The following is a 17371-nucleotide window of genomic DNA, read 5'->3' as shown; positions in this document are numbered from 1 at the left end:
ATCGCGACACCAGTAGCGTTGGCCTGTTTTGGCGAATATCTAAGTTACAAGTACGCTAGGGTGATGATTGATGGCTGACCTTGGCTTGAACCTCTTGAATCAGGGCTTTTGCTATGCTTTTGCCTTGGTGCTCTGGAATGACACCGATGGATTGTAAATGCCATGAATCGAGCATGGCACTCTCCCCTGAGAGGGAGGCAAGTTGTTTATAGGCAGGGAAAAGCTAATTACCTATCAGTTGTGAATTGAGCCACAAGATGATGGGACGGACTTGCCTCTTCCTTCCACCATTTTTGGAGCTGAGGGGAAAATTTGGTCATCATAGGTAATAAAGCTGAAGCTCTCTGGTCATCACTAGTCGATAATGGGTGTTCAATAGAAAGTATGTGATTAGGATAAGGAATCTCGAACACACCTATCGAATAGAGTTCGGCCAGGTTCAAACCAGACAGCGGCCCCAACCACGGTTTTGTTAATATCTTCAGCGGCGTAAATATCCCCAGCGATGGAGGCAGCGACCACTTGTGATCTCTGAATTTGTCCAAGCACCTCGTTATCGTGGTAACTAATGAGATTGCTGAATTTATCTAAGGGTGCGAACCATTCATGGATAAGCATATATCGGATACATACGGTGAGAACACTGACCTTGACTAAATGCTTCGTTCAGCACACTGATAACTGGCTCAACATCCTCTGTAAAAAATTGGGTGTTAACAAATATCGACGCGTAGAAAAGCAGCCCTACCGGACCTCCTTTCGCCAGGTGACGGATAGTGTACGGGCTAGTAGCGGACATGGACACGAGGTAGGAGGGGTCAAACAATAGATATGCTCGTTTAAATTAGGAGTTCGAAAGTACTGATGAAGAATATGTGATTTGACGTAGAATTTATGTAGATCGTCCTCAAACCACACCCCGATTATAGTCTGGTGACATTCTGCGGAATCCTATGCAGGTCAGGGCACAGCGGCTGTAATTTAAGTCAGACTTTGTGATGCTCGGGCACCGTCGGCCCAGACGGCGACCAGGTAGTCAGCTAATGAAAGGCTGATTATGATGCTGTGTCGACTACGAAAGCTTCAACTTAAAACTCGAATGGTGATCGCGGGTGTGGAATGAAAGAATTGGTCACGTGAGCAAGTGCAAAGCACTTTTTGCACATTTTCTGTGTTCATGTCACGGTGGCTTTTACTTCCAGCACGCCTCCACTGGCAAGTCCCCAGAGCCGATATCGTAGCGTTACCAGTTTCGCGTGTCAAACAGTATGGAGGGGCTGAAGCGAAAAAGAGACGATGATGTGCCCAGAATCACGTATCATGCAGCAGGTCGCACCTTCGATAGGTTATTCAAAGGTAACCCTTGATTGATCCATCGACTGGCATGTCCGCGTTAAGTGCAATCTCATCTTAGAAAAATCACTCGAGGAAACGAAGGAGGTGGTGCGGAGAAAGCTGGAGCTATCTCATGATGCTGTTTTACGAATGAAACAAATGAGAGGAGGGAAAGCTATTGATCTTGACGATGGTACATCGCCTCTCACATGAATACAGTCCTGAATTTCATCAAGTTGCATTTTAGATGATGACTTTGATGCTTTCTCTGCACTGGTCAGGAACGCTTCCTCCGTCGATGTCCATGTAACAGTGGCCAGTCCCAAAAAGCAATCGCATACGCCCAGGGCTTCGGTGCGCGTCCAGCTTGCTTATGTTGAGGTTACTCTGACAGCCCTTATAATAATTACAGAAGAATACAGAAGTCCCTGTGCTTACGCCTACTGTGGCCCTTCCCAGACCTCCAGAACCTGCGACAGACACTGCACAAAACCGTGATGTACTCCCAGTTGTATCCAATACTACAGGCCCATCAAAAGCGCCCAGTTCATCGAGGAAGAAGCGCAAAGTGTCATTCGATGACACCCCTGATCCACAGACCCCCAAACCGCGTAGTAGTACTCCATCACTCACTAAGAAACGAAAAATGAACACCGACAGAGCCAAATCTCTTGGACCAGAGCAGTCCGATGCAGAGGTAGCTCCTATGCCCAAGAAAAGACGAAGCACGAAAAAAAGTCAATCAGTGGACGATACAGCAGATGGCGTGGAGGCAATCTCGGTGGTGGACAAGACGGCGCTCGCAAAGGAACAAGAGGTCACCCCTGTCACAGTCTCTGATCCCTCCTCCTCCAAGGCTGCAGTGGCCAAAACCGCATCTGATAAAAAGTCTAAAAAGCCAAGGAAGACTAGTAGCACCAAGCAGATTCCTCCGTTAGCGGAGCCGCTCGTTGACTCTAATGTCCTCTTGTCCGGGGCACAAGACACGCCAGATGTGCCCTTGTCTGTGTCATCAGAGGGAATCCTCCCTAGTGAACCTCCGAAAGCAAGGAAGAGAACGAAGAAATCAGACAAAATCATAGCTTCGGCAAATAAAGCAGGAGAAGGAGACGGCCCCACGATAAATATCGATGATATAGCTGCTGGTAAATTCAAACACTTTGCTCTAGGAAAAGCTCACTCGTTAATTATTCTACAGAAGTTGCTCGGGAGTTTCAGAAGACTGTTACCGGGAAAGCTGCTGGGAAAACCCCTCGGCCCTCAGAAATAAGTATGTAAATAGTTGCGTTAGTTTCCGGGTGAATATAACCACATTCGCATAGAAAAGAAGGACAAACTATTACCTGTAGATGAAGGTGTTTCGGAGAATACTTCATTGCATGGTGCAAGCAGCTGTATGTCATGTACTTCTGTCTTGGATCCACCCGTAATAACATACTCTCTTCTAGCGCTATCAAAGCGCCGTAAAAGCTTGGTTGATGACTCAAAGTCTGAAGTCGAAGTCACAAGTGAGCCAAGCTTCCATCATCGTTACTCTCAGTTGACCGATATAATACAGAAAAGTCAAAGCAAGCAAAACGCAAAGCTGAGGAAACCGAAACGACTAGTGAACATGCCGATACGGATGGTACGTATAAGTTAAGACGATTATTCTCCTGTTTCTAACGAACAACTATACAGTCCCTCGCCGAAAGAAGAAAGCACCATTATCCTCGCCTGATTTGAGATCGTCATTTGCTGCTGTAGACGCTGCAATTGCATCTGTCCTGCAATCAAATAATGAGGAACCAGCTACCCCGTCTCCACCTTCTGGTTTGGAGGACCCTGCTCGAAGCAGCCGTTCTGATAAGCCTGTGCGTAAAAGAGCGAAGCCTAAGTCAAAGGTCTCGCAAGTGCCGGACTCTGATGTTGTCGTAGCGATGCCTCCTGCTGTTCAGACTACGGTTAAGACCCCTTGTCCTGTCTGTCTTACCTCCCCCTTTCATCTTCGTTATCAATGCCCAGTAATCCTAGCGGGTTCAGATGCTATGCAGAAACGCCTCGAAGAACTTGAAAATGGTGATAAGAGGGATCATGCGAGACTCATCGAAGAGCTACAAGAGCTTATTCGCGATGCAACGGCGCAAGAAAGTACGTCCACAGCACCTAATGGTTTATCGGCAGGCATTTCACCACGCAACTTCACAACTTCTGACACTCCCGAAGATGTTGGTAGTAAGCCAATCGTTTCATCAAGCACTTCAGATAAGCATAGCTCGTCTTGGCCATCGATGGTTCGTACTGGCCAAATTTCCGAGGTTACTGTAGAGAGTAGAGATGAAGGAAGCAGCAGTGAAGGCTCCGATGATGACGAAGACAATGATGGACCATCTGATCCTACCGAGCAAGACCGCATGAATCTAGCAGCTCTAGATCATCTCTCTCTTGCTGAAGTCGACTTGGATGAATTGATTCGTGGTCCAGGTAAATCAAAGAGTATTCTCCAGGAAATACTTTCTTCGAGTACAAGTGATCATGATGATGAGGACGAAAAGGATAAACTATTGGACGAGGAAAAGGAGGATCGCGATTATCGACGTTTTTCCAAAAAGTTTGATAAAACCAATTTTTCCTCCGACGAGGAGTCACAAGCCGAAGCATCACCTGACGGCGAGGACGGCGAGGACATACCATTTCTTTCAGAGCCTCCATCAGAGGCTGTTGATGATCAGGACTCTGGAAACTTTCGCAAGTCCACCCCCCCTCCCGATACTCTGCCAAAAGACATGGGTGGAAAAGAAAGCTCGATAATTACGGGTGAACCGTCCTTAGAAGCTCCTGATGAAGCAGCAACCACGACCTTACAGAAGAAATCGGCGAATACCCACACTGACCAAGATATCATGATGGCAGGAGCAGCGGAATCCTCGTCCTCGTCTACTCCTACATTGAATGGTCAAGGCATGGATGCATTAAACTCCACTGCGTCACCTGAGCCAGGAGGCTTGGTAACCTTAGGAGGGCTACCAGACATTACACAGCAAGCTACACCGGATGTGACAGGAAACGTTACCGTTGAGTCAAATCAGCAGAATGACGATAACAATGAACGAACCGAGGTTGTTAAAATTGGGTCAGAGGCTGTAAAAGGGACCACTGCATTATGCATACCCTCGCCAGCCCCCGTTGGAAGGCCGAAAATACTGTCTATTCCCGAAGTCCAAACTACCGTGAAATCGCTTGCAGAAGACGAGGACGGAACTGGTTCGATTGTGACGAATGATACAGATTCCTTTAATCGTGACTTTGGGAATCAATTGTCGAGTCATTCCACCCCAAAGCCAGGCGTGGCTCACCGGATGAAAACGCGGGGTGGAAAGGCCGGTACAGACTTGCCCGAGGCTGTTATCAGGGATAGCTCAGTACTACCGTCTACCAGGAGGTCCAGTAGACAGTCCACCGCCGCAACAAACCGTGACGTAGTTAACGCCCCCAGGAGAACAAGGAGCGCAACGCAACGAGCCTTGCCTCCCAAAGCGACCAAACCTCAACAGAGCAAAAAAGCTGGGCAAACAAGAGAATCAGCCAAAACTGTACAGAAGGACGGTGGCGATGCTGCCGCTAATGCCACTATCCCTAGCACTACTGTAATCCCTCGTGGATCAGCTGAGAATGATACGGCCCTTTCTCCTCCTCCTCCTCCTTCTCTGCAGCAATGGGCCACTCTACGTGAACCTTCCTCGCCACTGATTCCGGATTCATCAATTGCAATAGACGAACTCCAGCCTAGTAGTTCTGCACTTAGTTCCCCGCTGATTAACAAAGGGGTTACATCTGTTGCAAACGGCTACAACGTCACCGACAACGAAGACGTAGATGATACTTTGAAGAATCATGATCCCTTGTTCATTCTCACAGAGAGTCAGGTCCCATTCCCATACTCTCAGTGGAACGAGCCTGCTATGGAACCTCCCACCATAAGGACACATCTTGGATCACCATCTTCTTCTGAATCAGAGTCAGAGCAGACCACGATGGGGCGTTCTCAGCGGAATCAAACGCAGAAGTCAACCATACCCTATCGCAGTCTCACTGAAATCGCAAGTCAACAAGTTTCTTTTTCAAGCGATATACCAGCATCGCTCCAAAAGATTTCCAACAGGAAGGTTACAAATGCCTACACGGAAGACTCAGACGGAGAGGAGGATACATCTTCCGAGTCAGGTTCAGAGGATGGAGGAACTCCATCTCATATTCCAGAGTCAAAGAGGGCGGGTTCCACTCGTAAGAAGAAAGCAGGACTTCTCAATTATGTTTAGTTATCTCGTGATTAACCCCTCTAGATTTTGACTGTACGTCGTGTCCAGTATAGCATTTCCCTTGTTCATCATAATCTTTCAATCTACATTGACATCTGGGTTAAAATCGCATACAAATTAACTCGCATTTCAAAATAGTACTGCATCATGCCTCGCTCAGCCCACCTAGACATTATCGCGACCCTTACCTTGAAGCCCTTGGTTGGTTAATGGATCCTTAATCTGTTCGGTGCACAGCTTTGGGAACCATTAGCCATAATACAAGCATTGATGCAAGCATAGCTACTATGCTGGAGGAGTTGTAAGGTCTTTGCCTAGAAATTAACACACAAAGACATACAGAGGCTGAAGAGTCTGAATTCCTCGCTTCGAAGCGAGTAGACCTGTGATAAAAGGAAATACTGCGGACCCCGCTTGTCCAAATCCGCCAATCCACCCGATGGAACCTTTTAAGTTGGTCAGAAGAGTTCGGAACTTGATTGTAAAGGTACACATACTGGTTAATAGCCAACGGGGAAGAACACGAGCAGCATGATTCACTGCCAATGGGTATGTCGGGCCTAATAATACCCCTACCAGAGAGACGGCAACTGCCCCACCGATTAGTGAAGGGACTAGCCAAACCACTAGCTCCAAGCTACAGGAATCAATGAATACAAAAGCTGGACCGTGCAAGATACATAGCATGCTTACCCTATAGCAAGGACAGCATAGACAAGTAGTGCACGTTGTTCACCCATCTAACGCTCGCTAAATCAACACTTTAAAACATCAAGCGAAGTAGACCTTGTTCACCTTGCGATTAAACCATAAAAGGACCACGCGCCCGACCATAAGACCTGTCGACGATACAGATACTAGGTAGGGAACTTATATATGATACGAAAATGAATTTCTAGACGCACCTCCAAAAAACCCAGATGAGATATATCCTGCAGACGGTCCACCACCACGTTCATCGATCATAAAAGAAACGATCCATCCTTCACGGTTGAACAACCTCAGACCAGGGGCAGGCAATAAAGACACAAAGATACATACCACCGAGAGTCACTTCTACCCCGACGTAAACTAGAATGAAGAACGCGAGGACATGGACAGTCTTCTGTGCGAAAATCTGCCGGTAGGTACGTGTCTCGGAGGCGTTCTCTTCACCGGAATCGAGCCCGATTTCAGCGAGACAGTCTGAAAATTGACAAGGAAAAATTGAATGGAAACGAGGTGATATAATTATGAGGCAGTACCATTCTGTTTTTTGAGACGGAACGTATATGCCAAAAAAGCGACATTTGACAACGAAATCCCAAGAGAAATCAGATAGTGAAAAGACCAATGTTTAAGCTGGGAAAACTGAGTCGACACGAGAGGAGCTACAAGAGCCCCTGCACCTAAATCTCAAGGTCACATTTGAGACCCATGCTATTGAAACATGTCCCCGTACCATAAACTGCATGAAGATAGCCCATCTTCGAGTTGTCATCTAGAGCCGCCACGAAACCGTTCGCTTGGGCATCCTGCGGCAGTGTCAACTTCGCGATAATAAATATAAACTGGGAAATACCTGTACTGCAGAGCCCACTCCATTGATAAAGTTTGCTATCACAAAGACAGGGAAGGGTACGGCAGCGGCTTGCAAACTATAAGCAACTATTTGAGTGAGAGATCCTATACCCGACATTAATACGTGGTCCCGAGCTTGATGGCATAAGTATACCAAAAAATATCAGCTAGATAAAAAAACAGCTATATCATTTAAATGGTCATTTTTTTTGAAAAGTATAGACACACCTTTCCAAATCCCACTTTGTCAGTTAACATGACATTAATCACTGCTCCAGCTATACATCCCTAACAAAGACCTTAGCTCGGGTTGCGTGGAAAGTGAGGAGTAAACGTACGACACACAAAGAAACGAACAACAACGAAACAATAGTAAAGTTTACCTGTCCTCAAGCTGAGGAATATATTCACATCAACAAACAATTCGTTGACATACATGATACACAGATTGAATCCGGGGCAAAAGAGGCCCAGTGCTACCGTCATTCCAACCCAAAAGAAAAAAGGACCAGTATAAACACATCATTTGCATGCGGGCTTTACGCTTCTGCTCTTCTGTCTGTGACGCCAAAAACATATTTTTTTCGAACCCGACTGCAGAAGAAACCACAGGCTTTGAAGACTTATCTTCTGGTGCTCCGGCTCTGATGGATAGTTCGATGTCTTCTGTTTTGGGAACGTCGACGACGTCGACTCCAGAGGCCATACTTTTGTAGAACTGGGCCGTACCAGCATTGATTCCATCCTTCGGAAGGGAAGTAGACATAACTACGTGTCATTTGTGAGTTATCGATTTACGAAAGGAATACCTGACTGCTTACCACTGAAACTGGGTCGTTCGTGGTCGAAAAATGGCTTGAGATATGAGCGAAAAAGCCGTCAAAGTCGAATAATCCTACTCATGGGATTCAATCTATTTTTCAGCTTTATAAAGGTGCTGCAGCGTTTTGTTTGGACAGTCCTTACTAGTAGCAGACGTACAAACGGGAGAATGTCGGGTTTACTTCCCCCGCACCTTGGCTTGGCTGGCAACGTCCGAAAAGCCTAAGTAGTTCGTGGCGTCACATCACAGCACATCACTCATACATTTGGCTAGATCCGCTTACTCTGCCCATCAAAGTACATTGCAGGTGGACGAAAAACCTCCGACAAAGGTCTTGCAGTCTTTGGTCCTTTGGGTAACATTTTGCCGAACTAGCCGTGTAATAGTTTCATCCCACACGACTCGGAGGACCCGGTCATTTGAAGTTCCACCTTCATCACTAACGTAAGACTTGGATTAGCTGCATATATACAAAAAATTCCTGCTGTACTGTAGTAACTTGGTGTGTTCTCTCCAACTGCGAAGTCTGACTGTCGCTATCATGTGCCTTCGAGTGCACACTGTACAGGTTGTATCAGCAACCATACTGGCAACTTCCATTGCGTATAAAATTTTTGCAACTTTGCTGAGACGGAGACTCCGGGCAAAATATACTGCTGTATACGACGTCGATGACCTTGATTCAGGCTCAGGAAACCGGGAGAAGAAGGGTACCGTAGTAATTGCTGGTGGAAGGTAAATTCCGTCGGCTTCCAAATTTACTAGTGAACTACTAAATCATGATTTTTTCAATAGTATAGCAGGGTTGTTTGCCGCTCGTATTTGTGCAGATGACTTCACCGAAGTTATTATCGTCGACCCAGAGGCATTCAAGTCCCTGGACAGCGAGAACTCGAAAGGCAGCACCGGATCTGCTGATCACAGTATCAGCTCTACTGGTCGTTCGCGGGTATATCAGTACCTATCCTTACATGCCTATCAACCTTTTAGTCTTCTGGTTCTGCGAAAACTGTTCCCGGATTTTAATCAACAATTATCGGCTGTAGGGGGATTGTGGGTCTTAATATTGCCATCTATGCCTCATAAAAATTTACAGGAGAATACCCTAGCGCTGCATCTGATCCTCAATTCCACACCTCTGGACGCCCGATCCCTGCTCCAAAGAAAGTTCAGTTTGAGGCTATGGCTTTGAGTAGAGATATCTATGAACCACTCTTGCGCCGCCTCGTCTTGTGCCGCTTTTCAAATATCAAGCAAATTACCGGTTCTGTAATAGCCGTGCAACCTACTACGGACAACTGGGAACGTTTAGGATCCGTCTCTGTCCAATCCGGTGACGTTACGACAACTTATGGTGCTGCACTTGTCATTGGTATGCCCAAATAGCGATATCTTCGCTATTAGCGATACTGATGAACGCCTCAACAACACAGATTGCAGTGGACGCGCGTCCAGTGGCTATCGATGGTTCAAGGATACACCAGTGGATACCAAACAAAGTGATACTCCTTCAGGTTATTTACCGTATGCAGATCTCGCTCTCTCCTACGACCATAAGCTTGGATCGGCTACCTGCGAATTCATTGTTCCTGCCAACTTTTTGGAGACCATTGGTTGTCCTATCGATCGCTCATCCTCAAACCTCTATGTGAGCATACCAGATTACAAACAAGACGGCAGGGCTATTGTCATTGCATTACGTGAACACAACCGGCGTAGGTGGTGTCCATGTTCTGTCAATTTGATTCCACCTGATACTGCTATCTAACAGTCCAGATCTCTTTCGGAGGTTACGATATTCGTGAGAAGATGACTACAGTTGGAGATGTTAGAACTTTTTTCTCGGAAATGGTTCTACATGAACCGCTCCCAGAGTGGGTGTCCAATTTGCTGGATGAGGTAGAAGAAAAACAATATCCTCCATCTATATGGACATGGCGTGTCCGTGAGTTGGAATTGATTGTGATTGTCGATTACGTTGAAGCTAATTTGGAGTGAAGCGCCTTCAACATACATCCAGTATCATCGCGCGGCCAAATTACCCTGTAACTTTATTGCTATAGGAGATTCTGTACTTACCTTGAATCCAGTGCCAGGGTAAGCTATTCCACGTATACGTAGGCATCTCACTCATTTTTGCATACAGGCAAGGCTGCACTAAGGCTTGCATTGAGGCTGTCACGCTGAATAGTTTGCTGAAGTCCGTGCGGGAAGTGGATGCCATTGGCAATATTGTTATCCCGTCTGGTTTCAGTAACAAGTTCTTCCGATCTCAACTATACCGCACAGGTCGCTTATGGTTTGTATCATTTCATTCGCTGACCATGGACCCCTATATCTTATCATGTTGTTGCACTAGGGACTCGAATCGGGCCTCAGACTATGGGTACGAGACTGTAGTTCCTGTGAAGGGTGATGATCATTCTTTTGGCAAAGATCAGAGAGAATTTATTCACGGGAAGCTTCTTCCAATGATTATCACGGTAGGTAAACTTATATTGTACTACAAGCTTAGCTGGGCTTATCATACAACGCTAGGATGACGAGACCTCAACAATATTCTGGGCTGTTAGCGCATTCTTGGAGGCCCCAACTGAGATGATGTTCCCGTCCTTTTTGTTTAAAGTCTGGTGGAACTCCACGAAAGCCCGGCTTTTTTCAAGCTGAAAACTCAATCCATGGACTTTGGCCTATCGCTTCTTAGTATACTAGCTTGTTAAAGTACCTCACCTCTCCGTAGATATAGTACACTAAATTTATCTAGTCGAATACATGCAATTGCAAACAAAAACGCCTAGTCACGTGAGTGCGACAGAGTCGTTCGGGAATTCATTGAAGTATCTTGTTACACAACGACATTCTTCATCGTCACCAGTGCGAAATTGATGGTCTGGAAGGGTGCTTTTCAAAAAGGGGTTTCCTGTTTCAAGTTATCTGAATATCAGAACGCGTTAACATATTTTAACGAGGTATGCCTTGCATAGTAGATAACTGTGGACTACTCTGAACGAAGTTGAAGGCCATTGCACTCGGATGCGATCAGTTCACAGTGTATGATTGTCGCGCTGCAGTGTATGAACAGCTCGGGAACCATAGGGAAAGTCTCCAAGATTCCAAAAAGGTCATCGACCTCGCTCCCGAACGTTGGCAGGGCTATGCCCGTTCTGCGCGACTGTTTCACGAATTGAAGAAACACGACGCAGCCCTAAAGATGGTTGACTTTGCCCTAGATCGTGTCAAATCGGACGATGCGCGTCGACGTGGAGAGTTAGTGGCTTTGAGGCGTCGGGCTGTAGAGGCGCAGCTAGTGGTTGCGCAACGTCGACGAGAATATCTCTCTAAGACTGCGTACCACTTTGGCAAACTTCCAGTGGAAATTTTCGGTCTTATCTTTGCCTCAGTTACAGAATTGGATCCAGCTTTTTCCGTCACTTTGTCGCGTGTGTGTCGACAATGGCGTGCAGTCACGCTTAACACACCTTCTCTCTGGCGTACGTTGGTGCTGTCCAACAGACATCCTACACGCAAAGCTCAGACGTGGATAAAACGATCGCGTGCCTCCATCTCCACCCTGTTGTTCCGAGAATCCATGTCCTTTCCAGATGGCATGCAGGCTCTGAGCGAGTTGGAAACTTTGTCTTGGGAATCACTGCGAGTATGCTGCCTACAGGGCCATATCTTGGATCAGTTCCATCGGTGTTTAATTAAATTGGGAAAGGTTCAAGTTCTTTCCTGTTTAGAGGAGCTGGAAGTACAAGACGGCAACTTGCTGGACTGGTTATTGATCCTTCTCACAGACGCCAGGCTCCAAAGCCTTACTCTGACTGGCTCTAATTCCTTCGGCCTTGCTCCATGGGATAACATTCGTCGCCTCAAATCACTCATCATTCACCGTGCTCGCGTGCCCGCCTCCATTGAGGTTTTAGCGGCCATAGAAGCGAATCCTATGCTGGAAACGCTCAGTATTGACTGTAGGACTCTCAATGACATGGCACAGCCGTCGTCTCCTTTAACAATGGCCCATCTCAAGCACTTAGAGCTTCAAAATGTCAATTGTTTCCGTCCCATCATAGATAACGTCCACGCTCCATCACTGCGCACATTGCGTCTCTTTAATGACGCTGCGATGGATGAAGTGTTGGCTCAATATACGCGACAGGGCTTACCTTGTCTAAACGAACTTCGAATAGGCAAATGTCAGCTTTCGGCAACGTCTCTGATACAATTACTTCAAGTGGCACCTGCGCTACATATTCTGGAAATATCTTCTATCTACGGAGCAGCAAGTGCAATATTAGAGGAGCTTTCAAGAGTTGCTCCTTCGGACCATGTCCACCCCACTTCAAATGCGGTCATATGTCCCTCTCTAAAAGATGTGGATCTTTCTCACTGCTCCGACTTACTGACAGGACCTGTCATGCGTTTCATCAAAAGTCGGCTCGCTGCTGAGTGCACGGAGGACACATCTACAGATGTGAAGGTAGACAGCTTGGTCTCTCAAATTGATTCCATTAAACTTGATGGATGCATAAACATTGAAGCAGGGTGTTTGCCATGGCTTAGGACTAAAGTGAGGCAAGTGAGTTGCGTATTTATGTCAAAAAAGGAATCTAGGAGGCGATGAGGAGAAACGGGGTGTTCTTTATCGCTATGCTTTGGCTTGACGTCAGGCTCGAATGCTAAGATGATGATATTTTCATGGGTAGAAAGGAACACAACAAGAAATAAAAATAGATATTTATTCCTCATCTTCCTCGACGTCTCCAAATTCGAACATCCCTAGACGGTCCCGTTTAGCACTTAAGACTGCATTTTGCAATCCCTTTACAATTTGAGGATAGACGGAGAAGTATTTGCAGCTCTTGCGGTCTAGTGCCGCCAGTCCTTCGCGCAACAAGTCTGCGTTGATACCCAATGGATCGTGAGCTATTGCTGAGTCCGAAGGGTCCATGAGACGTAAGTGAAGCAGAGATCCCTCCTCCTGATCAATGTTTGCCACTAGTTTACGTCCTTCGCACAGCAAACGGAAGCGGTCGATAGCTTCTGTGTGGTAATCACTCTCGGGCCCAACGAGTTTGATAAAGCTGAGGAAGCCCATAAGTAAGCAATAAACCACAGCTAACAAGTAGATGCGAACCTTAGGCGCGCCTCATGGGCCTGGCCAGGCAGGGAGCGGAACTTGGGGTCAAGTGGCCTTACATCTTTGAAACCGACTATATCTTGGTTACCATAGTCGATGAAGGTCACCTCAGCCTCTTTTTTGATAGGTGAAGCACGGCGAACTCGGGCACGATACCATGATCCGTCAGAAAACTTTGCGGACACTAGGTCGCCACCCTTTGGAACGAAACCTGCAGGTGCAGCCGCTGAACGATGGTGCAAGGAAAAGTCGCGCATCAGCTGTTCGAGTGATGCAATACCTGTTGCGAGCACATATCAAACGGGTGTTCAGTTTAGTAAGGGCTGCGCTGACCTTCAGTATTCAAAATTTGAACAGAGAAGCTGAAACCATTTTTCGTTCGAACATCACTGACGATAACATCTAGATATTCCTGCTTGAGGGGAGCAGCATCAGTGGCAGATGGTTCAGCTTCGGCCGCTTTTTCAGCTTCTTCGTCAAAGTCTTGCCATATCTTTAAAAAAATAACTGAAATTGAAACTTCGTGTTAAAGAAGTTAAGGGTTAGACTGACGTTGCGTTGAGCCTGTTTCGCTTCAGTCTAAATGGATCGTCTGAGATGTGTGATCCCGAATGCAAAACACAGAGGGCTGACCTCTGCATCGTATAGTTGTCGTGCCCATGGTAGGCTATCGGCAGAAAACGAGTGGACAGTTGCAAGACCTTCTCTTGCTAGAGCCACAGCTACATTTTCTCCTTTTACATACAACGCGCCGATAAAACCACCAGATTTGTCGACAGTGTCAACTTCAAATTCGACATCACGCTGCATATATCTTCGGTTAGCAAACTCGGTGGCTTCTGCGCCATAAGGGTCGCTCTTCTCTGACGGGTTCCTTGCCGTACGAGGGGCTCGAACACCTTGTTCCAAGTTATAAACTAGTACGCAAAGTGAGTGTCAGGGGGATAACTCACCACCCAGTACTAAAGTCAGAACCTGATTATCCTTAGGTAATAGAAGTCTAGAAGGCAGGCCATGAGAAAGATTGAGCTAGTGATGTTTCTGCACGCACTTAAACCGTGACCCTGCTGCAACATAGTCAACTACCGCAGGGATCTTCCCTTGCCTCTTAAATCCGCTGAGGAACTGAGAAGCACGAGTGCTCGTCTGTAAAAAGATCAGTATATCATATCGGAAGAGAAGAAAAACATTCTCCCACATCGGAGACGTTGAGAGGTTGTTTGTGAGCAGGTTGTTCTTTGCCAGAATGTATACCCCGGGTGTCTGCTACTGCGCTATCAAGAGCGTAACCTGCCGCGTTAACCTTTGAGAGTAGTACTGATAAAAGAGTTCGCTTACGCTTGTTCTGCAGCCATGAGCTTATCGAAATCAGATGACCGGTCCTCGTCGTCACGTTTATGCCGTACGACGCTGGCAAGGCCTTTTTCGATCAGCTGTTCAGCGATATTCCTGCAATTAATCCCAATCATTACAGAAGAAATGAAAAATAACGAGACAAGGCTTACGATTGCTGCCCTCCATAACGAATGGTAGCACATTCACGTTCCTCATATTCGCCCTCACGAGGTCGCACAAAGTCTATAGTGACCTTCACATGTTTACCAACAAGTCGCTTGCGCAAGAACTCCCTCGCTTCATGAGCATAAAATGCCTGTTTAGGGTCAGCAAGTCTGCAAAAAATGAGCTTTCGGGTGTACGCGTGAGCTTTTGGGGACTTACTTGGGTCCTCTCGTGGAACTTAGTTGTAATCTCCGTTCTTTGTTAGTATCCCTGTCGAGAACAGAAACCTGGTCACCACTCCAAACTCGAATGACTGTGCCATCAAAGACTCGAGTTCCGCCATGTGTTGTGCTACCGTTTGCATGTCCAGCTGCAGACGCAGATGGAGCAGGAATATTGGCGTATAAACAGACACGCTTCTCCTTGGCAACCTTTTCAGCTGCGCGGAGACGCTCCATACCTCCACCACTTGCGAGCATACCTGCGTGCCAGTCAACTACGCGAGCCAAGCCAGCAGCAACCAAATGTTCGGCAACGTTGCCTGCGGGGTGTAATACTAGGAAAATATGAGTATTTTTGCGTTTTATACAGAAGCGTCAAGCCTACCTGTTCCAATCAATATAGAAGCTGGCGAAGGTGCAGTATTACTGGTAGCAGTTTGGAAGGGTGTAGCAGTAGAGGTTGGGAGGGAAAGAATCTGTACGCGGACTGGACGTTGCAATAGGCGTGATTCTGTAAAGAACTTGGCCTAGTTTCATTGCAGTTAGTCGCCAAATATGCAAAATCAACCAAACAGATGTAGCAGGCTTACTTCTTCTGCCCATGGCTCTGAAGTTTCCCCCTCTTTTGCTGATATCCTTGCACACCGTACACCTGCGAGGGCAATATTGATAAATTGATGTTCACCGTCAGGCATGAACAGTCGGACACGCAGAGTCGATCCGTCCCGTACTTGTTCAACGAGAGCTATTCGTGGTACTTCTTAACATGACAGCCAACGATCAATGTGACAATAAACTTTACCATCTATCGATTTCCCTTTCCATTCCGATACGAAGGCTTGGGATTCAGTGGGCATCATATAATGAATATCGTGAGCCTAAAATTAAGGCCACGTGACAATATAGTACATGAGCTTTCCCTACGGGACCTGGATAACAGATAACAGAAGTAGCAACGTACTTTTGGACCATGAGGATTCCAAAGGCCTTTTCCAGAATTATTGGCTTCAGTTTCAGCGTCCCTTTTCTTGTTATCCTCCTCCGTAGGATCCCTTTTCAGGTCTTTTACTTTAGCCCATCCGTTCTTGAGCAACTCCAAAGCCACATCCTGCCCACCGATTTCGGCAGTTCCAATATCGCGAGGTACATCCTCATTTGGGGGCAAACTGTGCGTGGATGTGAATGAGATTTCTTTGCCCACTGCGAAGGCGCGCAGGAAATCACGGGATTCGAAAGCCCAGGGCTGAAATTTTTGAAATGAATAACGGTCTATACCGGGGAATTGTGTCTATCACCTCATCGTCCCGAGTAGAGCTTCCTACCCTCGGTGCTGTGACATCTGCGATATGAAGAATTCTAACATGATCGTGATGCAGATGTTATATTACTAGTGGAAAAATGACAAGCGTAATACTCATACCTTTCTTTCGGAGGTTGACCCTGAGGCCCTGGACGGCCACGCAAGACGATGGTATCACCAGAGATAACAGCTGGCAATCACAGTCATTAGAAAAATCGATGAAAAGAGCTGACGAAACTATAGCGCACATTTCACAATCTGTGCTGAGCGTTTGTCAATTGATCGATTGAAAAATATGGCTTAAAACAAACATACGGCTTTCCCAGACATGACTTAAGTTTAGTAGATGCGTTCAACGGTGATTGCTAGAAAATGCAGAATTTTTTGTGTGGTAACAGGAAGGACTTTGACCTTCCAAGCCTCTGGATGCCAGCAGATGCAATCGTGTTGCGTGGGAACTGTTTACCATTAGTAAACTGCATGGAAATGTACGTACTGAGTTGCCTGGTTCTAACCATGACCACAGGACCCTTGAGCACGCAAATGCAACATTGGATAGTGCAGAGCACCCCATGAATGTCTCTACGCACTATGGCCATACTATGATTTCTCGCGTTCACTCAAGTCGCCGCTGATTCCAGCATGGTTCCACCCACATAATAGCCTGGCCTCGATCCGGCTTGTTACAAGCCACTATTAACGCGGTTTGGCTTCTCCTTCTAGAAACACCTGGATCAAAGAACGCAGCGTTTGAGGAAATGATGGTAATGGAGGGTGCCCCTGTTTCCCCTCAAAGTACTCGATCTATCCATCAATGAATCCTCCACGAGGCTCACATCGGTGCAGCTGACTCCATTCTACTTGCCATATCAGATACCTGATCTCTTCACACCCATTGAGTTATGGTTGTAACTCATACAGTATCGTTCTTCCCTAGACCTTGCGTTTATGCCTAACTCGTACACTGTATAACTTACGCTAGTGCCGCGCCACAAACACGCCTTTATCTCATGCAAGTTCGGTGGAAGTATGTCATACGTTTATAGTGTCTGTAAGTTACAGTAACTCGTTGGTCCATCCGCTACAGAAGTCCCTACGTAGTCTGTTTGCCAGGTACGGTGCGAGAGTCTGCAGTACAGCTATCTATATCTAAAACACGCGATCGGCACGTTGGAGGCATGACGATGTGGTGAC

At 46.6% G+C, this 17371-nt stretch overlaps 6 protein-coding genes across 6 annotated transcripts; 3 read left to right on the top strand and 3 right to left on the bottom strand.

Annotated features, from left to right (window-relative positions):
- Positions 1 to 55: 55 nt before the first annotated feature.
- On the bottom strand, positions 56 to 799 carry SERLADRAFT_437321 (uncharacterized protein; the record flags this gene model as incomplete). Its single annotated transcript, XM_007317651.1, has 5 exons — positions 56 to 186; positions 272 to 354; positions 416 to 587; positions 649 to 696; positions 754 to 799. 5 exons carry the CDS (start codon positions 797 to 799, stop codon positions 56 to 58), a joined length of 480 nt encoding a protein of 159 aa, XP_007317713.1.
- A 690-nt stretch (positions 800 to 1489) lies between these two features.
- Positions 1490 to 2139, top strand: SERLADRAFT_465971 (uncharacterized protein; the record flags this gene model as incomplete). The annotated part of the gene is made up of 3 exons (XM_007317650.1): positions 1490 to 1528; positions 1583 to 1689; positions 1748 to 2139. Coding segments are annotated over 3 exons (531 nt in total), but the record flags the coding sequence as incomplete, so codon positions are not given.
- A 646-nt stretch (positions 2140 to 2785) lies between these two features.
- Positions 2786 to 3060, top strand: SERLADRAFT_387776 (uncharacterized protein; the record flags this gene model as incomplete). Its single annotated transcript, XM_007317649.1, has 2 exons — positions 2786 to 2962; positions 3016 to 3060. Coding segments are annotated over 2 exons (222 nt in total), but the record flags the coding sequence as incomplete, so codon positions are not given.
- Positions 3061 to 5850: 2790 nt separating this feature from the next.
- On the bottom strand, positions 5851 to 7770 carry SERLADRAFT_368985 (uncharacterized protein; the record flags this gene model as incomplete). Its single annotated transcript, XM_007317648.1, has 12 exons — positions 5851 to 5923; positions 5974 to 6079; positions 6131 to 6270; positions 6327 to 6373; positions 6429 to 6472; positions 6539 to 6616; positions 6675 to 6818; positions 6878 to 7021; positions 7075 to 7147; positions 7195 to 7328; positions 7528 to 7576; positions 7630 to 7770. The coding sequence occupies 12 exons, from the start codon at positions 7768 to 7770 to the stop codon at positions 5851 to 5853; spliced, it is 1173 nt and encodes a 390-aa protein (XP_007317710.1).
- A 1042-nt stretch (positions 7771 to 8812) lies between these two features.
- On the top strand, positions 8813 to 10798 carry SERLADRAFT_465967 (uncharacterized protein; the record flags this gene model as incomplete). The annotated part of the gene is made up of 8 exons (XM_007317647.1): positions 8813 to 9069; positions 9126 to 9388; positions 9450 to 9731; positions 9788 to 9961; positions 10017 to 10113; positions 10163 to 10315; positions 10376 to 10499; positions 10555 to 10798. 7 exons carry the CDS (start codon positions 9199 to 9201, stop codon positions 10681 to 10683), a joined length of 1149 nt encoding a protein of 382 aa, XP_007317709.1.
- Positions 10799 to 12511: 1713 nt separating this feature from the next.
- SERLADRAFT_448548 (uncharacterized protein) lies at positions 12512 to 17144 on the bottom strand (the record flags this gene model as incomplete). Its single annotated transcript, XM_007317646.1, has 18 exons — positions 12512 to 13100; positions 13154 to 13436; positions 13490 to 13649; positions 13709 to 13735; positions 13790 to 14055; positions 14110 to 14156; positions 14208 to 14302; positions 14355 to 14430; positions 14495 to 14605; positions 14662 to 14826; positions 14876 to 15212; positions 15263 to 15404; positions 15468 to 15622; positions 15680 to 15755; positions 15839 to 16120; positions 16173 to 16233; positions 16298 to 16367; positions 16674 to 17144. The coding sequence occupies 18 exons, from the start codon at positions 16774 to 16776 to the stop codon at positions 12755 to 12757; spliced, it is 2802 nt and encodes a 933-aa protein (XP_007317708.1).
- Between the last annotated feature and the right edge of the window lie 227 nt (positions 17145 to 17371).

The sequence above is a fragment of the Serpula lacrymans genome (genome assembly GCF_000218685.1).
Source record: "Serpula lacrymans var. lacrymans S7.9 unplaced genomic scaffold SERLAscaffold_6, whole genome shotgun sequence".
NCBI classification, from domain to species: Eukaryota; Fungi; Basidiomycota; class Agaricomycetes; order Boletales; family Serpulaceae; genus Serpula; species Serpula lacrymans.
The sequence above is the reverse complement of the archived record's forward strand: the minus strand, read 5'-3'. Positions and strand labels throughout refer to the sequence as shown.